This window comes from Pristiophorus japonicus, chromosome 17 (genome assembly GCF_044704955.1).
Source record: "Pristiophorus japonicus isolate sPriJap1 chromosome 17, sPriJap1.hap1, whole genome shotgun sequence".
In the NCBI taxonomy this organism is placed as follows: domain Eukaryota; kingdom Metazoa; phylum Chordata; class Chondrichthyes; family Pristiophoridae; genus Pristiophorus; species Pristiophorus japonicus.
Genome location: NC_091993.1, coordinates 119155540 through 119179853, shown reverse-complemented (window position 1 = coordinate 119179853; position 24314 = coordinate 119155540). Strand labels below are relative to the sequence as shown.

The window sequence follows — 24314 nt, the reverse complement described above, 5'->3', positions numbered from 1 at the left end:
AGGTGCCGTCGTTTGGATGAGACGTTAAATCGAGGCCCCGTCTGCTCTCTCGAATGGACGTAAAAAAATCACACGGCACTATTTCAAAGAAGAGCAGGGGCGTTATCCCCAGTGTCCTGTCCAATATTTATCCCTCAATCAACATAATATAAAAAACCCCAGATGATCTGGGTCATTATCACATTGCTGTTTGTGGGAGCTTGCTGAGCGCAAATTGGCTGCCGCGTTTCCCACATTATAACAGTAACTACACTTCAAAAAGTACTTCATTAGTTGTAAACACTTGAGACATCCGGTGGGTGTGATAGGCGCTATATAAATGTAAGTCTTTCGTTCTTTAAAGCGGGTAAATGGAATTAACAAAAATATCAGTCATGATCTAACTGAATGATGGAGCAAGACTGATTGGCGCCTCCTGCTCCTATGTTTATATGTGGTCTCTAGTCTCCAAACTATGCACCCAAGCTGTCCACAAAGTCAAAAATCTTGGGACACCTCGAAGCTTCATCAACTGGGAAGAGTATAAATAAGAACCATTGCCACTTTGGCTTTCTGCCTTGAAGTTGTATACCAGCCTGCACACAAGGCTACCTGGGGTGGAATGGACGCATCTACACACACGCACACATGTGTACACTCACACGCACACATACACGCGCGCACACACAAAACACACACACACATGTGGACATCCTTCTCCTGCATTGTACACCTGGGAATCCCTGGCCAAAGACCGCCCTAAGTGGAGGAAGAGCATCCGGGAGGGCGCTGAGCACCTCGAGTCTCATCGTCAAGAGCATGCAGAAAACAAGCGCAGGCAGCGGAAGGAGCGTGTGGCAAACCAGACTCCCCACCCACCCTTTCCTCCAACCACTGTCTGTCCCACCTGTGACAGAGACTGTAATTCCCGTATTGGACTGTTCAGTCACATAAGAACTCACTTTTAGAGTGGAAGCAAGTCTTCCTCGACTCCCAGGGACGATGATGATGATGATGACAAGCAAAAGACAAAAATGTAAAGGAGCGTTTTGCAGATTATAAAGGAATGGATGTGCATCCCTGACTAGGATGCAAGCAGCTATTTGTTCATACCAGAGGGAGTGGCCCTGTCGGGACCTTTTCCTTAAATAATGAATGTCGCCTTCCGTGCTCTGTGAAATCATCAGTCACAAGGAATTATGATTAACTTTTGCAATCTCCTGTTCTATTTCTGACCTCCTCCTGCCCTTTCGTATGTCGCCCATGACTCTGGTTTGATGAACTATTTTTAGTGCTGAACTATTTCCTGAATCAATCATGCCCCCGTTTCTTTCACTTCTGAGTTTGAACACATCCACGAACAAAAAAATTAACCCTTTCGAATCCTGAAACATGTCCTTCAAAGCCCTGAAACTGAAGACAAATTATTAAGAAAGAAAGGCTTGGATTTATATAGCGCCTTTCATTACCGCCGGACGTCTCAAGGCGCTTTCCAGCCAATTATGTACTTTTGGAGTGTAGTCACTGTTATAATGTGGGAAATGCGGCAGCCAATTTGTGCTCCCACAAACAGCAATATGAGAATGTGCAAATAATCTGCTTATATATGTTGATTGAGGGATAAATATTAGCCAGGCTACCAGAGATAACTCCCCTGCTCTTTTTTGAAAATAGTGCCATGGGATCGTTTATGTCCACTTGAGAGGACCTCAGTTTAATGTCTCATCTGAAAGACAGCACCTCCAACAGTGCAGCACTCCCTCAGCACTGCACCAGAGTGTCAGCCTAATCCTCAAGTTCTGGAGTGGGGCATGAACCTTCACCCTTCTGATTCAGAGGTGAGGGTGCTGCCCACTGAGCCACGGCTGACATTCACTTATTGATTACTTGTCTATACTAAATCTCCACTACCTTCTGATTTTAAACTTTCGTTTTCCCCAAATTTATTGAGAATTTAGCTTTGGAATTGTTTTTCTACGAGCAAGGCATGAACTTAATATTGAACTTACTGAAGGAGGAACTTCAAATTCTGTTGTTTTTAACATCAAACGAGTAAAAGCAAATATAGTTACACATCACAATCTGAAAGGAGCAGCGGGACAAGGAGATCTAAGGGTACAGATCTTTGCAAGTGGCGTTACAGTGGGAAAAGCATAAAAAGGATCAAATGGATTCTGGGCTGAGGCAGGGAATGCAAAGGTGTGAAAACGATGATGAATCTGTACATTGATTGTGAGTATTTCTGAAATGATCTGGTTCAAGTTTCCCAGCAAGTGTTTAGTTAGTTAGTCAGAGGAGATAAGGCTGTATCCTTTTCACCACCTCCGGACGTCCCAAAGCGCTTTACAGCCAATGAAGCACTTTTTGAAGTGTATCCCTGGCCAAAGGCCGCCCTAAGTGGAGGAAGAGCATCCGGGAGGGCGCCGAGCACCTCGAGTCTCGTCGCCGAGAGCATGCAGAAATCAAGCGCAGGTGCGGCAAACCAGACTCCCCACCCACCCTTTCCCTCAACCACCGTCTGTCCCACCTGTGACAGAGACTGTAATTCCCATATTGGACTGTTCAGTCACCTGAGAACTCACTTTTAGAGTGGAAGCAAGACTTCCTCGATTTCAAGGGACTGCCTATGATGATGATTTTGAAGTGTAGTCACTGTTGTAATGTAGAAAACACGGCAGCCAATTTGCGCACAGCAAGCTCCCACAGCAATGTAATAATGAACTCATAATCTGCCTGATTGAAGGACAAATATTGGTCAGGACACCGGGGAGAACTCCCCTGCTCTTCTTCGAAATAGTATCATGGGATCTTTTATGCCCACCTGAGAGAGCAGATGGGACCTCGGTTTGACGTCTCATCCGAAAGATGTTGGTGTGCATGTTGGTTTAAGTTGACTCCAATAACCCTTCAGCTCTGCTTAAATACTGACAGTGAGGCGCTCTCAATAGCTCCGCTGATAACTCTGTTGCCCCATGTTAAACTCCGGGCACCAGAATTTCTGTTCCATTCTGCAAAATGGCAGACGGGGCCTCGGTTTAACGTCTCATCCGAAAGACGGCACCTCCGACAGTGCAGCATTCCCTCAGTACTGCACTGACTGGATTATGTGCTGGCTCCTCCCAGGACATCCTAACCCACCCCTGAGGGGGAGCCTCTCGCCAACGTTCCAGGGCTTTATGGGAAACGATTCAGTGCAAATTTCACATGCGTTTTGTTTTGTTTTTGCATCATTAAGCTGCTCTGTGTTTGTTATGTCCATCAGATTATGCCATTGCATTTTGAAGACTGTACAATTTTACTGTGATTCACTGATCGGCAGGATAGGGCCCCCTTCGATTGTTACTTGTCAGCTGTGGCTCAGTGGGTAGCGCACTCACCTCTGGGTCCGAAGGTTGTGGGTTCAAATCCCACTCCAGGGACTTGAGCACATAAACCTATGCTGACACTCCCAGTGCAGTGTTGAGGGAGTGCTGCACTGTTGGAGGTGCCATCTTTCAGATGAGATGTTAAATCGAGGTTCCATCTGCTCTCTCAGGTGGACATAAAAGATCCCACGGCACTATTTTGAAGAGCAGGGGAGTTCTCCCCGGTGTCCTGGCCAATATTTATCCCTCAATCATCATCACTAAAAACAGATTATCTGGTCAATATCACATTGCTGTTTGTGGGAGCTTGCTGTGCGCAAGTTGGCTGCCGCGTTTCCCACATTACAACAGTGACTACACTCCAAATGTCCTTCCTTGGCTGTAAAGCGCTTTGCGATGTCCGGTGGTCGTGAAAGGCGCTATATAAATGCAAGTCTTTCTTAAGACTCTCCAAAAAAAACTACCTCTTTGATCTTTCGGTACCTGCCCCAATATCTCCTTGTGTGGTTCAGAGTCAGCTGTTGTCCGACCGCACCCCTGTGAAGTTTGGGACGTCTTACTGCGTTAAAGGCGCTATATAAATGCAGGTGGTTGTTGTTGAGTCAGCACCTTGGAAAAAAATGGAGCAGGATATCGAGGGGTGGAATTTTTTTTTTTTAAAGCGTTTGTTTTAACACAAGCTGCTTCTACATTCTGCTTGCTGGCATCTTGTGTTGCGGGCCCGCTCACCTGCTGAGCTGACTAATGCCGGTTACGTCAGGCTGGTGCACAAGAGCCCTGTAATTACACGCAGTAACTCTTGCCTGTCACATTATCTGTTGCTTGGCTTCTCGCTGGGCTGGAAAGCAGAAGACTCCGCACTTGGGGCGGGTTAGGCAAGACCTTGAGGTGTCGGATTTCAGAGCAGGCTGCGGAGAAAGCTCACACACACACAGCGAGAGGAGGAGCAGGCTGCCCTCTCTGCGTTGCTATTCGGATGGCAGGTACTCCGGGAGTGGCTTCACAGACCTGGTGAGCAGAATCCCACCGGTGTGTCGTTTTGGGCTAAGCAATAGCAGATTGCGACTCTGGGAGTGGGGGTAGGGGAGAGAGAGACAGAGACAGACAGAGTGAGAAATCCTAGAGACCACAGCCAGCAAGGTAAGGCAAGGTGTCATTTTTTTTTACCTTTTATTCAACTTGTGCGGGTGTTTTAAAAAAAAAAAATTTCTCTCTGCCTTTTTGCAAGGTTGTCAAGTCCAGCAGCAACAACAGTGTGTGTGTGCGTGTGTGTGAGATCTTCAAAGCCAAAACAGGGAATAGTGTTTTGCTAATTCTGCCTGAGGTATTTGTTTAAAAAAAAACTAATGTCTTGACCCAGAAAGTGATGAGAATGTGGAACTCGCTGCCACAGGGAGTGGTTGAAGCGAATAGTATCGATGCATTTAAGGGGAGACTGGACAAGCATATAGGGGAGAAGGGAATAGAGGGTTATGCTGATAGAGTTAGATGAGGAAAGACTGGAGGAGGCTCGAGTGGAGCATAAACGCCGGCATGGACTGGTCGGGCCGAATGGCCTGTTTCTGTGCCGTATAGCCCGTGTAATCCTGCGTAACGATGTGTTGCTGTGAGGGGGCAGCGAGGAGACAGCTGTAACAGGATCACCCTGAAGCCATCTTCGCACACCTGAGCGAGTGGCTTGGCGAGTTAATCAGCGGCTATGCAGGTGGCCAGGTGCACTGCGCTGGGAGTCCGACAGTTCTCGGGTAAACACCTCGTCCCTTTGAAGCTGCGAGATTGCCCTTGTGTAACCTGAAGCTCCCCTGCCCCCAAAATGATTGAAAGAAAGACTTGCATTTCTATAGCGCCTTTCAGCACCACCGGACGTCCCAAAGCGCTTTACAGCCAATGAAGTACTTTTTTGGCATGTTGTAATGTAGGAAACGCAGCAGCCAATTTGCGCACAGCAAGCTCCCACAAATAGCAATGTGATAATGACCAGGTAATCTGTTTTTGTTATGTTTGAGGGATAAATATTGGCCAGGACACCGGGGTTAACTCCCCTGCTCCTCTTCAAAATAGTGCCCTGGGATCTTTTACATCCACCCGAGAGAGCGGACGGGGCCTCGATTTTAACGTCTCATCCGAAAGTCGGCACCTCCGACAGTGCAGCACTCCCTCAGCACTGCACTGGAGTGTCAGCCTAGATTAACGTGCACAAGTTCCTGGAGTGGGACTTGAACTAACAACCTCTGACTCTCGGGCGAGGGTGCTACCCACTGAGCCACGGCTGACACTGAATGAGAACTTTTCATTGTAATTGACAATTTTTCTCCCTTGTAGGTAGCGCTCGCTATTCTGAGTCAGAACACTTGGTACAAGGGGTACGGTATGTTATTGGACCAGTAATCCAGAGGCTGAGACTAATGACCAAGAGACACAAGTTCAAATCCCACCATGGCAGCTGGGGAATTTAAATAAAATAAAATAAAATCTGGAATAAATGGTGACCATGAAACTACCGGATTGTCGTAAAAACCCATCTGGTTCATTAATGTCCTTTAGGGAAGGAAATCTGCTGCCCTTACCCGGTCTGGTCTATATGTGACTCCAGACCCACAGCAATGTGGTTGACTCTTAACTGCCCTCTGCGGTCCAAGAAGGCGGCTCACCACCACCTTCTCGAGGGCAATTAGGGATGGGCAATAAATGCTGGCCTTGCCAGCGATGCCCACATCCCAGGAACGAAAGAAAAAAAGTTGTGGTTTCAAGTCCTACTTCAGAGACTTGAGCATAAAATTACAGGCCATCACTCCAGTGCAGTGCTGAGGGAGTGCCGCACTGTCGGAGGTGCCATCTTTCAGATGAGACATTAAACCGAGGCCCCGTCTGCTCTCTCAGGTGGATGTAAAAGATCCCATGGCAGCATTTTGAAGAAAATCAGGGGAGTTCTCCTCGGTGTCCTGACCAATATTTATCCCTCAACCAACATCACTGAGAAAACAGATTATCTGATCGTTATCACATTGTTGTTTGTGGGAAGCTTGCTGTGCGCAAGTTGGCTGTCGCGTTTCCTACATTGCAACAGTGACTACACTCCAAAAGTACTTCATTCGGTGTAAAATGCTTTGGGATGTCCTGAGGTCATGAAAGGCGCTATATAAATTAAAGTATTTGTGTTCCTTTATGTACAACACCCACTGGTGTTGGGCTGAGTGGCACAGATCAGACAGATGCCAAATCTGGAACACTGAAGTCGCCGATCTGGGCCAGAATGGCATTTGTAACATTATAACTGTTCCCAGCAACCTTGAGTAGGGGAAAAGTATTCACAATTCCTGCTCCTGCTCGCTATTCAGTGACTAGCCCCCACCACCAGAAAGTGCGGCTGAGGGAATGACTCCTGTGAGTACAGAGGTTGTGATGCCCGCCCCCCCCCTCCAGTTTAAACAGCCTGCTGACAACACAGCAGTCGGGGCGACACACACACAGACTGTGGGCACCTGGCTGAGACGCCAGAGGGAAGGTTGGCGTGTAGCCACCATGCGCTGGTGTGTTGGGGGCCCAAAACCGCACTGGCCGTGAAAAATAATTTAGAGAGAAACAAATTGAAGTCGGAACCTATAACCTCGAGGGCTGTCCTCCCCACCATACAGCGTTTGGGAACAGGAAACCGAGCTAGTTCCCCCTCCTTTGGCTAAGGCTTTGTTTATGTGAATTACCGTTTTACATCCTCTTAATTCTTCTGCCAGACCCTGCATTGCAAATGTCTGGAATATTGATCCGGAGGATGTCGTGAGCAATGTTCCCTCTAATTTTTTTTTGGGGGGGGCCCCTTTAACGGGTCCCGCGGACTATTCACAATTCCGCGTGTAGGCGGCTTTTGTGTTTCAATGCCGGCTCACGGGCTGGGCGGGACCCACAGAGCACTGTGCGGCCGCACTGCTTAACGGGAGCGTTGATCGTGAGCATGTTTCAGGGCCGGTTGGTGGTGTTCGCTCGGGTCAGTGAGGTTTGACCTCGAGTCTCTCGTGGCCAGGAGCAGGGAGTTTATTGGTTCATTCTGCAATCCCGGGGAGACAGGCACTGAGTGGGGAACCGGCACAAGCGCGAGCGGGTGACCGGAGGCACAAGTGCAGTGACAATAAACTGCGCACATCATTGCATGAGACCACCGAGATCCAGTGCTTTATAATACTGTACCCTCGTCACACAGTATGCCCATAGCATGACATCCCTGACATGCTGCACTCCTACAATACAGTACTCCTCTTGTACAGTATAGTTAAAATATGGTATACCTGTTCTATAGTACCCTTATTGTCTACCCCCGTCGGACTGCACCTTTGTCTACCCCCGTCGTACTGCACCTTTGTCTACCCCTGTTGTACTGCACCCTTGTCTACCCCTGTCGTACTGCACCCTTGTCTACCCCTGTCGTACTGCACCCTTGTCTACCCCTGTCGTACTGCACCCTTGTCTACCCCTGTCGTACTGCACCCTTGTCTACCCCTGTCGTACTGCACCCTTGTCTACCCCTGTCGTACTGCACCCTTGTCTACCCCTGTCGTACTGCACCCTTGTCTACCCCTGTCGTACTGCACCCTTGTCTACCCCTGTCGTACTGTACCCTTGTCTACCCCTGTCGTACTGTACCCTTGTCTATCCCCGTCGTACTGTACCCTTATCGTGTATACCCTTGGTGTAAAGTGCTTTTATAATGGGTTTCAGTGGTCGTACGATTTAGTTATAATATGGGTGCCCGTCGTACAATACCCTTTAAATACGATTCCATTGTTATATGGAACCCTTATAATATGATGCCTGCTGTACTGTGCCCTTTTGATATTCCTGTTACATTGTACCCTTTTGATACAGTACCTTAGTTGTATGGTAGCTTTATAATGTGGTATGTCTGTTATACAATGCCCTTAAAGTGTGATATTCCTGTTACATTGTGTTGCAATAACCTGGGCAGATGGTATATTTATAACAAGGTACCCTGGCCTTACGGTACAGAATCATGGAAATGTACAGCGCAGAAGGAGGCCATTTGGCCCATTGTGTCTGTGCTGTTTTTGTTATAATATGGTACCCTGGTTGAACGGTGAGGTGTGGGGTGAGGGGGATGGAGCTCACACTGTATTTCGAGTCTGCCAAAACCACTTTGAAGAGAAAGCATCAAGCCTGTACTTCACCTTTTCCACACATCCAAGGTCAAGTGTTCAGTAGATGAGTTGTCACCGACTGTTCTGCTCAGAGCCCATGAACTCAGCATATCCTGGCAGCGGCGTATATATATATATATTTTTGTGGGGTCGGCAGGGTGGGGGCTCTTGGTTACTGGAGTACCGCAAAGTTCTGTTGTTGGAGGTGAAATGTTTGTACAGATCACCTGAGAGTTTATTTTTAACATGCAAATATTTGGTGGTAGAATTATCTGCACCGATTTTGTTGCCATGACAGCGGTAAATTCCTCTCGCAATATTGAGGCAAGCCACAAATGGCCAGTAAGTGGAGTGCAGGGGAGATGGTGGCCTTAGAGGGCCAGAGCGGGGGAAATGTGCCGCAGTATTCTCGCTGCCACTGTCGGGGCTTGGCGTGGAGCGGTTTGGCCCCTGTTGCTGCTGTAGTGTGAATGCAGCTCAAACCTGGGGTTTGGCTCCGGCCTGACTGTGGAGCAAAGCTCCCCGGACCAGGCAGTCTCGCTCCGCTTCAGGATTCCGTTCAGTCTAGCGGCCTGATTTACACCCCACGGGGCGATACAGCCCCCCCCCCCCCCACCGGTCCCCGGGCATCCAACACAGCCGCCTGTGCCGGGTAACCGGCGCTGACCACTTGGCATTGCCACAGGCGGCAACCACACAGGCACGACTTAAACCGCATTGAGTGCGCCGACCCAGTCCCAGCGGTTTAAGCAGCTGTTTACACCTGGTTAAAGTGCGATGATTTGTCGTTCAGTCCTTTCAGACAGTACTCCAACGCTCTTTCTCCCCACCCTTACCCTGTCCCACCACCCTGCCTTCAGTCCCCCCCCCCCCCCCCTCCCCATCGCCTTCAGTCCCCCTCTCCCCCCACTCGCTCCATCCTCCCACTCCCTTGGCCTTCTGTTCCGTATCCCAGCCGCCCCCCATGGTTTTCTATACCTCCTGCGATTGTGATCGTTTCACTCTAGGGATGGGCGATAAATTTTCGCTCACTCTCTCTCTCTGACATTGATACATCAGGTCTGGCATTGGCACAAAGCCGAAACTGCTTCATGCCGATGTTAAACAGGGAACGTAACATTTAGCTACCGCCAGCTAATCAAGGGAGACTGAACCCCACCGACCAATAAACACTCGGGCCGTGTGGCATCACGCAGCGAGTGAGAATTTTTTTTTTTTATTCGTTCTCGGGATGTGGGCGTCGCTGGCAAGGCCGGCATTTATTGCCCTTCCCTAATTGCCCCTTGAGAAGGTGGTGGTGAGCTGCCATTTCAGAGAGCAGTTCAGAGTCAGCCACATTGCTGTGGGTCTGGAGTCACATATATCGGCCAGACCGGGTAAGGGCGGCAGATTTCCTTCCCTAAAGGAAATAATGGGTTTTTACGACAATCCGGTAGTTTCATGGGCGCCCATTACTGATGCTAGCTTTTTAATTCCAGATTTATTTAATTGACTGTATTTAAATTCCCCAGCTACCGTGGTAGGATCTGAGCTATATAGCAGGTGATGGTGTGAGACTGCATGCACAGTGGCAAACGCAGGACGGGAATTAGAATCGCAACGTTTTGATCTGGGTGTGCGGATTACATGGGATTACATAGGATATATAGGATACACATATTACATGGGATTACATAGGGTGAGACCCAGCCTGTTCATCCTTTCCAGGTGGGTATACCCTCTCATTTCTGGTATCATCCTTGTAAATCTTCTCTGCGACCATTGTATGGAGCCTCTGAGGTGCCCGATCCCTGACCCCGAATGGCCTACTACTGCTCCTATTTTCTATGTTTCTAAGTCCATCGCTCCACCATATTTGCCACCCAGCAAGTGCGTCTGTTGGGGCTGGTGTCCGTTCCCAATCCTGGCGATGAAAGTGCGTTTCTCTCGCGGACACTGGATCCGGGAGAGGCTGGGCCTCGCACTTTCCTACATTCGGCAGGTGGCAGCAAACCCGGTGTTTGCCGAGGGGCAACATTCGGTTTAATTCAGAGCCAATCCGCATCTGGCAGAGACGGCACCCTCTGCTGTCACTCCAGTAACAGGAAAAGAAAGACTTGCATTTATATAGCGCCTTTCAAGACCGTCTCAAAGCACTTTACAGCTAATAAAGTGCTTTTGGAGTGTAGTCACTGTTGTAATGTGGGAAATGAGGCAGCCAGTGTGAGCACAGCAAGCTCCCACAAACAGCAACGTGATAATGACCAGAATCTTTTTTTGTGATGTTGATTGAGGGATAAATATTGGCCCCAGGACACCGGGGATAACTCCCCTGCTCCTCTTCGAAATAGTGCCATGGGATCTTTAATGTCAACCTGAGAGGGCAGTATGGGGCCTCGGTTTAACATCTCCTCCGAAAGACAGCTTCCCCGACAGTGTGGCACTCCCTCAGCGCGGCACTCCCTCAGCACTGCACTGGGAGTGTCAGCCTAGATTTTTGTGCTCAAGTTCCTGGAGTGGAATTTGAACCCACAACTTTCTAACTCCGGGGCGAGTGTGCTACCCACTGAGCCACAGCTGACACTGGGAGAACTGTGTCGCAGAGAGATTCCAGCTATTATGCAGTCGCTCACCCAGTGACAGATATTAAGTGTAGGGGAGAGATTCAAGGTGTTACTAGCCTTAAGTGAAAAAGAAAGATTTACATTTAAATATCACCTTTCATGCCTTTGATTCAGCTGCCAAGGCCCCAAGCTCTGGAACTCCCTCCCTCAACCTCTCCACCTCTCTTTTCTCCTTTAAGACGCTCCTTAAAGCCGACCTCTTTTACCATGCTTTTGGTCATATGCCCTAATATCTCCTTATATGGCTTGGTGTCAAATTGAGTTAGATGATGCGCCTATGAAGCACCTTGGGATGTTTTCCTACATTAAATGCACTTTTTAAATGCAAGTTCGTGTTGCTCAGGACGTCCCAAAGTGCATTACAGCCAATGAAGTACTTTTTTTGAAGTGTAGTCACTGTTGAATTGCAGGAAACGCGGCAGCTAATTTGCGCATAGCAAGCTCCCACAAACAGCAGTGTGATAATGACACAGGTCATCTGTTGTTTATTTTACTGAAGTCGGTTGAGGGATAAATATTGGTCAGGACACTAGAGATAACTCCCCTGCTCATCGTCGAAATACTGCCGTGAGAGCTTTCGCATCCACCTGAGAGGGCAGACGGGGCCTCGGTTTAACATCTCATTCGAAAGACGGCACCTCCGACAGTGCAGCACTTCCTCAGCACCGCACTGGAGTGTCAGCCTAGATTTATGTGCTCAGGTCCCTGGAGTGAGTCTTGAACCCACAACCTTCTGACGCCGAGGTGAGAGTGCTACCCACTGAGTCACAGCTGACACAGTAACACATGCAGTCAGTGCAGGTGAGATATTCAAGGTGGTATCAGACTTGGGTACGCATAGTAACGGGACAGTCGGTGTGTGAGTGAGAGATTCGAAGTGTTGGGCTGTGAAACGCAGGTGAATGAGTCAATCGCTCTTCCTGTGAGTGGCGGTGATTCGTTATTTGCGGAATGGTGAGCGTGTGTTTGTTGCAGTTCTTTGTCCGCGTTACACACTGAAGTGATTAAGTGGAATTTATGAACAGCTGGAAATGGAATTCTAAACCTTCAACAACAAGAAAAATTGTGATTTTAGTGCCCAAAAAAAAAAACCAAAAAAAAAAAAACCAAAAAAAAAACACAAAAAAAAACCCAAAAAAAAAAGGGGGGAAAAAAAGGGCCTTGAAAATGTCTGGAGTGTCACCCAGGTCGGGTGGCACCGTTTATTGTTTTTTATGTTTTCACAGGTGAACTCAAAAGAGTTTCAACAACAAGAGGTGCAACGTCAAGAGGTCTGTGCTGGGCAACTTTAATCAGGTTGTCCAGTACAGACGACATCCTCACTCAGTGTAAAAACCATGTGAGGGTCTTCACCCTCCCCATGTAAAGCTGTGCGAGTGTCCTCTTCCCCGCGCCCCCCACCTTCGCACATCAGGCAGGAATGCTGTTGTCAACAACACAAACAGCCTGTGTTTATATAGCCCCTTTAACGTAGTGAAACGTCCCAAGGTGCTTCACAGGAGTATCATGAGACAAAAAGTTTGGCACCAAGCCACATAAGGAGAAACTAGGGCAGACCTAAGCTTGGTCAAACAGGTAGGTGTTACGAAGCGTCATTAAGGAGGATAGAGAGGTTTAGGCAGAGAATTCTAGAACTTGGGGCCCAAGCAACAGAAGGCACGGCCACCAATGGTTGAACGATTGTAATCAGGGATGCTCAAGGGGGCAGACATCCCGTGGGAGGGGCTTGTGGGGCTGATGAAATAGGAAGGGCCGAGGGCCATGGAGGGATTTGAAAACAAGGATGAGAATTTTAAAATCGAGGCGTTGCTTAACCAATACCCAAGTCGTGGAGATGGGCGAGCTTTGTTTATACGAGTGACTTGACTGGACAGGAATGGTGAACAGCGTTTGGATCGTCGCCAACTGGCAACCCCAAGTGTGCGCTTATGTAATCTCTTACTGAAAATGAAAACCATTTTTCCACCTTTTAAAAGCTGTTATCCAGAATCTCCTTTGGTAAATTAGTGGTGCAATGCTGTTCACCGCCATCACTGCCCTCCTAAGCTGGTCAGTCAAGTTGTGCAGTGGGTCAGTGTCGCTGGGTCTCGAGCCTGGGGTTGGCTTTATATCACAGAGTCAATGTCAACAACAACAATAATAACTTGTATTTATATACCGCCTTTAATGTCGTAAACTGTCCCAAGGCGCTTCACAGGAACGTTAACAAACAAAATTTGACACCGAGCTGCATGAGGCGATATTAGGACAGATGGCCAAAAGCTTGGACAAAGGATTTAAGGAGCGTCTTAAAGGAGGAGACTGAGAGGCAGAGAGGTTTAGGGAGAGAATTCCAGGTACCTTAGGTCCAGGCAACTGAAGGCACGGCCACCAATAATGGAGCGATTAAAATCAGGATTAAAAAAAAATGTATTCATAGAATGTGCCCAACCCAATTGTCCTCAAGAAGGTGGTGGTGAGCTGCCTTCTTGAATACAACTAAGCGGCTTGCTAGGGCCATGTCAGAGGTCAGTTAAGAGTCAACCACATTGCTGTGGGTCTGGAGTCACATATAGGCCAGACCGGTTAAGGATGGCAGATTTCATTCCCTAAAGGACATTAGTGAACCAGATGGGTTTTTACCACAATCCGGTAGTTTCATGGTCACCGTTACTGATGCCCTGATACTAGCTTTTTATTCCAGATTTATTTAATTAACTGAATTTAAATTCCCCAGCTGCCGTGGTGGGATTTGAACTCGTGCCTCTTGGATTGCGAGTCCAGGCCTCGGGACCAAACCCGCCAAGAGGACAGAACAGGAGGAGCGCAGAGATCTCAGAGGGTTGTAGGGGGTGGACGTGGTTACGGAGATAGGGAGGGGCGAGAGCCATGGAGGGGTTTGAAAACAAGGATGAGAATTTTAAAATCGAGGCGTTGCCGGACCGGGAATCAATGTAGGTCAGCGAGCACAGGGGGTGATGGGTGAATGGGACTGGAAAAGCTGAGATTGTTTTCCTTGGAGCTGCGAAGGTTAAGGGGAGATTTAATAGAGGTGCTCAAAATCATGAGGGGTGTTAATAGAGTAAATAATGAAATAATGTTTCCATTGGTGGGAGGGTCAGTAACCAGAGGAGACAGATTTAAGATAATTGGCTGAAATATCAGAGGGGAGCTGAGAATATTTTTTTAGGCAGCGAGTTTTATGATCTGGAATACGCTATCCAAAAGGGAGGTGGAGGTAGATTCAATAGTAATTTTCAGTAGGTAACTGGATAAATATCTGAAAAGGAAAACTTTGCAGGGCTATGGGGAAAGAGCAGGAGGTGGGGAGGGGGGAGAATTAATTGGATAGCCCTTTCAAAGAGCCGACACATGCTCGAGGGGCCGAATGACCTCTGTCTGTGGTGTATATGGCTGCCCGTCTCCTAACTCGCACCAAGTCCCGCTCACCCATCACCCCCTGTGCTCGCTGACCTACATTGGCTTCTGGTTAAGCAACGCCTCGATTTCAAAATTCTCATCCTTATTTTCAAATCCCTCCATGGCCTCGTCCCTCCCTATCTCTGTAATCTCCTCCAGCCCCACAACCCCCCCCGAGATGTCTGCGCTCCTCTAATTCTGCCCCCTTGAGCGTCCCTGATTGTAATCGCTCCACCATCGGTGGCCGTGCCTTCTGTTGCCTGGGCCCCAAGCTCTAGAATTCTTGCCTAAACCTCTCTACCTCTCTTTCCTCCTTCAAGACGCTCTTTAAAACCTACCTCTGGTCACCTGCGCTAATTTCTACTTATGCGGCTCGGTGTCATATTTAATATCTCATAATACTCCCGTGAGGCACCTCGGAACGTTTCACTATGTTAAAGGTTCTATATAAATACAAGTTGTAAGATTCGAAGAAAACCTATGATCCTACTGGCATGCGCCTACTGCATTCCGCTCTGTATGGGATGTAGCCTTTTACGCACAATCTGTTGCCCTGGAAGATCTTTTACAATTCCAGTTGATCAAAAACGATCCTGTTTTGCTGAAGTCAACTTTCAATCCAGTTCAGCATTCGAGTGCCACCCAGTGGCCATCTCAAGGAAGTGCAGCTTCAGTTCCCGGAACATGGTTCCTCTCCGTCACTCCATGCTACTCTGGGCGGGGCAGTCACTAACTCAACCAGTGGTACCATTCGCTTTTCTTTTGTGAAACAAAAACAATGGGCATGACTTCTAAACTCTTACTGGATAAATATAGAAAGAAATGAAAGACTTGCATTTATATAGCGCCTTTCAGGATCTCAGGACATCCCAAAGCACTTTACAGCCAATTTGGAGTACTTTTTGAAGTGTAGTCACTGTTGTAATGTAGGAAAGCCGGCATCCAAATTGCCCACAGCAAGGCCCCACAAACAGCAACGTGATAACGACCAGATAATCTGTTGTTGATTGAGGGATACAGGAAAGATGTAATTGCACTAGAGAGGGTACAGAGGAGATTTATGAGGATGTTGCCTGGACTGGAGAATGTTAGCGATGAAGAAAGATTGGATAGGCTGGGGTTGTTTTCTGAGGTTGAGGGGAGATTTAATTGAGGTGTGTAAAATTATGAGGGGCCTAGGTAGAGTGGATAGGACGGACCTATTTCCCTTAGCAGAGGGGTCAATAACCAGGGGGCATAGATTTAAAGCAATTGGTTGAAGGAGATGAGGAAAAAGATTTTCACCCAGTGAGTGGTGGGGGTCTGGAACTCACTGCCTGAAAAGGTGGTAGAGGCAGAAACCCTCACCACATTAAAAAAAAAATACTTGGATGAGCACTCATGGGCTGTAATCTACAGGGCTACAGACCTAGTGCTAGAATGTGGTATTAGGCTGGGTAGCTCTTTTTCGACCAGCATGGTAACCATGGGCCGTATGGCCTCCTTCTGTGTCAGAATCTTTCCATGCTATGATAAATATTGGCCAGGACACCGGGGAGAACTCATCCGCACTTTTACCAATAGTGCCCTTATTGCCTCAATCTCTCCTCCTCTCTGCTTCTCTCTCCTTCGAGACGCTCCTTAAAACATACTTCTTTGTCCAAGCTTTTGGTCACCTGCGCCAATTTCTTCTTATCTGGCTCGGTGTCAAATTAATTTTTTTTGGTCTTGCAACACTCCTGTTATTTGGGGCTTTGGGACGTTTTATTACGTTAAAGGCACTATATAAATGCAGGCTGTTGTTGTGTGCTAATGGAGTGTCGGCTGACTGGTCTGGTTCCCTGGTAGCTCTTGCACAGTGTTGAATCTGTGGCGTCGGTAGAAAGGCAGATGGAGTGCATCTTGAGGCCATTAATTGGGCCCTGAACTTCTATCGGATTACATCACACAGCTGTTTGAGAGCTTGCTTAATGCAAAAACAAACAGGCTTTCGGATAAGGGCCAGTCACATAGTTTGCAACAGATCTGGCCCAGATCACAGCAAACAAAAGCTAGATAAAAAGAAAAAAATATATAACCCTGGATGTACAGAGCAGGATTGTCACCATAGGAAAAATGAACAGCTAGGTTAATGATCCTGGTGTAGGCTCCCTGTCTCTCGTTCCAATGTTGACTGACTTGTTTTGCATTTCCTGCATTTTCCATATTTATTCAGAGTGAAAGCACGTTGATCAGTAAAGTACTGGCAGGAACCCCACCTCAGTAATGTTGGGTAACCGATTTGTTTAAAGTAATGGGACAGCGTGTCTCAGTGGAGCAGAGCTCACTGATTACGGGCAAGGACCTTCTATCTGTGTGCTTTTTTATCAAATTCTGCCCCCTTGAGCATCCCTGATTATAATCGCTCAACCATTGGTGGCCGTGCCTTCTGTTGCCTGAGCCCTAAGCTCTGGAACTCCCTCCCTAAACCTCTCTGCCTCTCTACCTCTCTCTCCTTCTTCAAGTCGTTCCTTAAAACCTGCCTCTTTGACCAACCTGCGCTAATTTCTCCTTATCCGGCTCGGTGTCAAATTTATATTTTTGTCTTATAACGTTGCTGTCAGCGCCTTGGGACGGTTTACTACGTTAAAGGCACTACATAAATACAAGTTGTTGTTGTTTCTTAAAAGACAAGAAGTGGTTTCACTTGGAAATTCCTTTCAGTGGTATAAGCATCAAAAGGTATCTGATATCAGATCTTGACTTGAGTATTTGGAGCTTGAGGTGACCAAGGCAATTTTATTTACCGCAACGCACAATTACATTGGACTCGTGTAGCAAGTCCTGTGCGAAAGCTTTCAAGAATTGGTCTTTCCTGATGAGGGTGACGCTGGCAAGGCTGGCATTTATTGACCATTCCTAGTTGCCCTGTCAAGGAGGCGGTGGGCAACTGGCTCTGAACTCCTGCAGTCCCTGGGTTGGTTGCTTCCATGATGGTGCATGGGCCAGGATTTTGACCCAGGAATGATGAGGGAATGGAGACAAATGCCCAAGTGAGAATGACGTCTGATTTGGCGGGAAACCTGGAGGTGACGGTGCTGCCAGGACGTTGCTGGGGCTTGAGTTGTTATGTAACGACCATCTCTGCTTTAGGTCTTGGAGCTTGCTGTGCCACCCAAGCAAAACCAGTACAGGTGGGCAGCAAGCAAGAAAGACTCGCATCTATATAGCGCCTTTCACGACCACCGGACGTCTCAAAGCGCTTTACAGCCAATGAAGTACTTTTGGAGTGTAGTCACTGTTGTGATGTGGGACACGCGGCAGCCAATTTGTGCACCAGCAAGCTCCCGCAAACAGCGACGTGATAATGACCAGATAATCTGTTTGAGTGATGTTGGTTGAGGGATAAACATCGGCCAGGACACCGGGGATAGAAGTAGTGCCCCGGGATCTTTGACGTCCACCTGAGAGGGCAGACGGGGCCTCGGTTTAACGTCTCATCCTAAAGACACCACCTCCAACAGTGCGGCACTCCCTCAGCACTGCACTGGGAGTGTCAGCCTTGATTTTTGTGCTCAAGTTTCTGGAGTGGGACTTGAACCCACAACCTTCTAACTCTGGGGCGAGGGTGCTACCCACTGAGTCACGGCTGACATATTCTGCATTTTTCAATTCCTTTCCTCGCCCCCTCTGGCCCCCCCCCCCCCCCCTAGTTATTCTGCATTCTATCTGATTGTAAGTTTGAGACAGGGTTGTGTACTGATTCCTAGTGTGGAGTCTATGAGCTATGAATAAAGCTCGCTGGCCTCAGATTAGAGAGATGTGGTCAGTTGATACAGACACCCGCCTGTTAGTTGCAAGTCTTCTTCCTTTCGAGTGATGGTTTTGGATGCTATAAGCACCACCTGAGTGCTGCCAGCTCAGGCCAGATCGTCTCCCGGCGGAATAAGCTGTGATTTTGAGGTTTCTCTCTGGCCGCTCACTAATGATAGAGTGCCCCATGCACCATTAGACGGGCCTGAGTATGTGCAGCCACACATGGCTCTGATTACTGGTTCGGCTAGAGGTCTTTTTTTGTGAAGGGTAATTGAAATTTAGCACTTGTGTTGTCCATCCCAGACCCAGTAAAGGAGGATGAGAAAAGAAGTTTTACAGCGTGGAACTTTCAGCACTGACATGGGATTTCAGCACAAAATAAAATATTTTATATTTTTCCCTCTTGTGACCCTTCCCAAGGCTGGGTCATGCTGGTGTTCAGTTCCGTGGTGCAGCCACTCTAGTGCCTTGCCCACGTGGCTATTCCTCACCTGAGGGCTAGACAGTGAGTGTCGGCCGTCTGTTCCATGAAAACGTTGGGAGGGAATTATAGTGACGTACACATCATACGCCAAACACACACGCACCACACGCCAAACACACATGCACCACATGCCCCACACGCCAAACATACAAACACGTGCACCACACGCCAAACACATGCGCACTGCACGCACCACACGCCAAACATACAAACACGTGCACCACACGCCAAACATACAAAGACGTGCACCACACGCCAAGCACACGCGCACCGCACGCACCACACACCAAACACACACGCACCACACGCCGAACCGACGCAATTAAACCTGTCGTGCCCTAGCCACGATCAGCGAAAGTGGAGAGAATCAGGCCTGGGGCCACCTAGAATTTATGGCTGAGCTGCGCATGCGATCAGCTCCAGCCGAGCTGATTTACCTCGTGTTCTCTCTGCCTCCGAACCCCACTCTCCCTCCATCCATGAGAAGGACAGGAGCCTCCTGATGGCCAAGTTGCTCGGTGGAACACACAGTGAGGTACGGAGCAGGAAGATCCCAGGTCTAGGCCCCCTGGTTGTTGCTAATGGAAATAGGTCCTTTCCTATCCACCCTATCCGGGCCCCTCATAATTTTATACACCTCAACAAGGTCTCCCCTCGGCCTTTTCTATTCCAAAGAAAACAACCCCAGCCTATCCAACCGTTCCTCCATAGCTTAAAATTCTCCAGTCCAGGCAACATCCTCGGAAATCTCCTCTGTACCCTCTCCAGTGCAGCCGCCGATTCCCACCGGTCAGTGCGTGCATGTGGACATGGGCCGAGGACGGACTTAGTTGTGAGGTTGTGCTCACTTTCTCGAGACTGCCACCTGAGGAATGGCTGCCTGTGCGAGGAACCAGAGCGCGGGGGGAGTCAATTCATTTGCATAGCTGTCTGGCCGGCGAGGGTCACAAGGTTTATGCAAATGAAGCAAGAGGATAACTTCCCTTTTGTCCAGCTCCAGCCAGAATCTCCCACTGGGACTCTGCCAGCCGGCCCCTGTTGATGATACTCGACTTTGATGGGCTGCGTAAAGGGACCCTGTTCGAACACGAGCAGCATACCAACAGCTTAACTCCGTAGATTAACCTCCCACAGGCAATTACACTGGAGAGTTCTTAATTGTTGAAAAAAGCAATCTCGAGGCTACAATTAGACCCAGAGCCACCTTCCACTGAAGGCCATTAACATTGACTGTAACGTGTACAGCTCGTGAGAATGTGTTACCCTGCATGGGAAAAGATACTTAGTGCAATGAGATGTGGTAAGGACGACATTTATTGCCTGTTCCTGGTTGCCCTTGAGAAGGTTGGCGGGGCCACATCAGAGGGCAGTTTCAAAAAAAATTTGCTCCTGGGATGTGGGCCTCGAATCGCTCACATCTCAACATGTTATTTTCTTAATGAACTCCATCTGATTTGAATGAATCAATACTAACTGGCCTGGGTTTTTATCTGGTTTTTGCCTCTCCCAGAAGATCCCATGGCTCCGGTTGGGGTGGAGTGTAGAATGTTTCAGTGTAAGGGGTGTCGCAGTTGTGTGGGGCAGACTGGTTGGGCTGGGTGCTCTTTACCTTTCTGCCATTGTTCATTGTTCACAGGTTTATATATAACCTTCAGGGCTGCTGACCGAGGGCCGTGCGGCTCTTTGTCGGGCGGTGCGGACACAATGGGCCTCCTTCTGCGCTGTAAATTTCTGTGTTTCTAACTGCTTCCACTGTCTGCCCACGGAATCTGTTCCATGGATTGACCTGAATTATTGTTTCCACATTTAGTTTTGAATTTACCCCTCTTCAAACGCAGGCCCTGTCCTCTGGTTTTACTGTTCTGGACAAGGAGAAAAAAACTTGTCATGGTTTACATTATCTTTTTTTTTAATTCATTCGTTCACGGGATGTGGGCGTCGCTGGCAAGGCCGGCATTTATTGTCCATCCCTAATTACCCTTGAGAAGGTGGTGGTGAGCTGCCTTCTTGAACCGCTGCAGTCCGTGTAGTGAAGGTGCTCCCACAGTGCTGTTAGGGAGGGAGTTCCAGGATTTTGACCCAGCGACGAAGAAGGAACGGGCGATATATTTCTAAGTCAGGATGGTGTTCCCTTGCCCCTGTTGCCCTTGCCCTTCTGGGTGGTAGAGGTCACGGGTTTGGGAGGTGCTGCCGAAGAAGCCTTGGCGAGTTGCTGCGGCGCATCTTGTAGATGGTACACACTGCAGCCAGGGGGCGTCGGAGGTGGAGGGAGTGAATCTTTAAGCTGGTGGATGGGGTGCCAATCAAGCGGACTGCTTTGTCCAAGCACCAGCCACATTGATGTGAGACTGGAGGGATGTCTAGGCCAGACTGGGTAAGGACGGCAGGTTTCCTGAGAAAAATTGTGAGCACTGAACAGGTTAGTGAAGTGAGAAGCCCCTTTGCAGCCCAAACACCACCTCCCAAACTGCTCCCAAACATTGACTCTTCCATTCTGTGTCCCCAGTGGCTTCACTCAGACATCCAATTGCAAACCAAGATACTTGAGTTAAGGCCCCCTCCAAGTAATCTCTGCTTATGTAGCCACCAGGCCCTTTTGCGCTCAACCCTGTCGTTTGGCTGATGTCTTGTCCGTGCTTGCCCCATCCCCCACACCTGGCAGATGCAGAAAGAAAAACAGAGAGCTATCGACAATTCAGGACATTCTGCAGAAAAAACAATGTCTTCTCCTGTTCTGGTGCGGTTTCATATTGCTAACCTCGCATCGACCTGACTTAATCCCACAGCATCCCGTGAAGCTGGCTAAATATTGACTTTTTGGCATCGCCCCCAAGCGCTGCTTTTTTACTTCTCATTTAATCTAATGGAATGTCCAGGTTATTTTGGAACGATTGGGTTCCAATCTACCACCAACTCTCTCAAACGGCCCCCCCGTCAGGACTCTGGGCTGGACCTGTAGTCAGTCCCACTTGACGAGGGTGCGATTTGGAAATCTGGAGAGGGAGTGCTGCTGGCTCGGATTAAACTCCCAGGAATTCAGACTGAATGCCAACCCTTGGCTGACATTTTATGAGTCTGCTCTTGCCTTCCAAATTTCTGTTCATGCCAGAATATTGAGTTGATGAGTGATCCCTGCCCATGGACTGTCTTATATAAACAAAACCTTCCAGTGTTCAAAGTAAGAACGAGCTTGGCATTTAGTGCTTTCCACCACTCAGTGCGTCCCAATGAAGTATTATCGGCGTGTAGTCGCTGTTGTAACGTGGGAAAAGCGGCGGCCAATTTGCGCACAGCAAGCTCCCGCAAACAGCAATGGGCTAATAACTAGATAATGTTTTTCTTGGTGATGTTGATTGAGGGATAAATATTGACCAGGACCCCAGGGTGAACTCCCCTGCTCTTCTTCGAAATGCGCATTTTTTGCATCCACCTGAGAGGGCAGACGGGGGGGCCCTCGGTTTAACGTCTCATGCGAAAGATGTTGAGGTTGAGTGGTTTAAGTTGACTTCAATAACCTTTCAGCTCCCCTTAAATACTGATGGTGAGGCTCCCTCAGTAGCTCCGTTAATAACTTTGCCGCCCAACATTAAACTGAGGGTGCCAGCAATTTCCAATATTTCTGTTCCATTCAGCGGAAGGAAGAGAATACGCCGGTAAATCCCAAGGCCGAGGAGAATATGAAATAAGAAAGTAAAGATGGGTGGGGAAACAGTAGAGAATATAGTGATGTCGTTTGGTTGTCCCCTGCGGCCCGTGATACGCTGCTTTTAACAATGGTCACAGGCTGCCCCCCAGTGAATGAGTGAGTGCCATCTACAAGATGTACCACCCCCTCCCTCTCCCTCTCCCCCTCCCTCTCCCTCCCCCTCCCTTCCCCCTCCCCCTCGCTTTCCCCCCTCTCTTTCCCCCCCTCTCTTTCCCCCCTCTCTTTCCCCCTCTCTTTCCCCCCCCTCTTCCCCCCCCTCTCTTCCCCCCCCTCTCTTCCCCCCCCTCTCCTTCCCCCCCCTCTCTTCCCCCCCTCTCTTTCCCCCCTCTCTTTCCCCCCCTCTCTTTCCCCCCTCTCTTTCCCCCCCTCTCTCCCCTTCTTTCCCCCCCTCTCTTTCCCCCCTCTCTTTCCCCCCCCTCTCTTTCCCCCCCTCTCTTTCCCCCCCCTCTCTTCCCCCCCCTCTCTTTCCCCCCCTCTCTTTCCCCCCCTCTCTTTCCCCCCCTCTCTTTCCCCCCCTCTCTTCCCCCCCTCTCTTTCCCCCCCTCTCTTTCCCCCCCCTCTCTTTCCCCCCCCTCTCTTTCCCCCCCTCTCTTTCCCCCCTCTCTTTCCCCCCCTCTCTTTCCCCCCCTCTCTTTCCCCCCCTCTCTTTCCCCCTCTCTTTCCCCCTCTCTTTCCCCCCCCTCTTCCCCCCCCCTCTCTTTCCCCCCCCTCTCTCTTTCCCCCCCTCTCCTTCCCCCCCCTCTCCTTCCCCCCCCTCTCTTTCCCCCCCTCTCTTTCCCCCCCTCTCTTTCCCCCCCTCTCTTTCCCCCCTCTCTTTCCCCCCCTCTCTTTCCCCCCTCTCTTTCCCCCCTCTCTTTCCCCCCCTCTCTTTCCCCCCCTCTCTTTCCCCCCCTCTCTTTCCCCCCCCTCTCTTCCCCCCCCTCTCTTTCCCCCCCCTCTCTTCCCCCCTCTCTTTCCCCCCCTCTCTTTCCCCCCCTCTCTTTCCCCCCCTCTCTTTCCCCCCTCTCTTTCCCCCCCCTCTCTTTCCCCCCCTCTCTTTCCCCCCTCTCTTTCCCCCCCTCTCTTTCCCCCCTCTCTTTCCCCCCTCTCTTTCCCCCCCTCTCTTTCCCCCCTCTCTTTCCCCCCCTCTCTTTCCCCCCCTCTCTTTCCCCCCCTCTCTTTCCCCCCCTCTCTTTCCCCCCTCTCTTTCCCCCTCTCTTTCCCCCTCTCTTTCCCCCCTCTCTTCCCCCCCCTCTCTTTCCCCCCTCTCTTCCCCCCCCTCTCTTCCCCCCCCTCTCTTCCCCCCCCTCTCTTCCCCCCCTCTCTTCCCCCCCCTCTCTTCCCCCCCCTCTCTTTCCCCCCCTCTCTTTCCCCCCCTCTCTTTCCCCCCTCTCTTTCCCCCCCTCTCTTTCCCCCCTCTCTTTCCCCCCCCTCTCTTTCCCCCCCTCTCTTTCCCCCCCTCTCTTTCCCCCCCTCTCTTTCCCCCCCTCTCTTTCCCCCCCTCTCTTTCCCCCCTCTCTTTTCCCCCCCTCTCTTTCCCCCCCTCTCTTTCCCCCCCTCTCTTTCCCCCCCTCTCTTCCCCCCCTCTCTTTCCCCCTCTCTTTCCCCCCTCTCTTCCCCCCCCTCTCTTCCCCCCCCTCTCTTCCCCCCCTCTCTTCCCCCTCTCTTCCCCCCTCTCTTCCCCCCCTCTCTTCCCCCCTCTCTTCCCCCCCTCTCTTCCCCCCCCTCTCTTCCCCCCCTCTCTTTCCCCCCCTCTCTTTCCCCCCCTCTCTTTCCCCCCCTCTCTTTCCCCCCCTCTCTTTCCCCCCCTCTCTTTCCCCCCTCTCTTTCCCCCCCTCTCTTTCCCCCCCTCTCTTTCCCCCCCTCTCTTTCCCCCCC

General features: G+C 49.7%; 1 protein-coding gene across 2 annotated transcripts in view; it reads left to right on the top strand.

The window, feature by feature from the left end:
- Positions 1–24314, top strand: part of plekha6 (pleckstrin homology domain containing, family A member 6) — a 351674-nt gene that overhangs the window by 175602 nt on the left and 151758 nt on the right. Inside the window, exon 1 of one of the 2 annotated variants that reach the window (XM_070859221.1) lies at positions 4171–4355. The exons of the other annotated variant lie outside the window; for it this stretch is intronic. Coding sequence (XP_070715322.1) covers positions 4321–4355 — 35 coding nt within the window. The 5' untranslated portion in view covers positions 4171–4320. Of the gene's footprint in view, positions 1–4170; positions 4356–24314 lie in introns of those variants that run through there. 2 annotated transcript variants of the gene reach the window in all.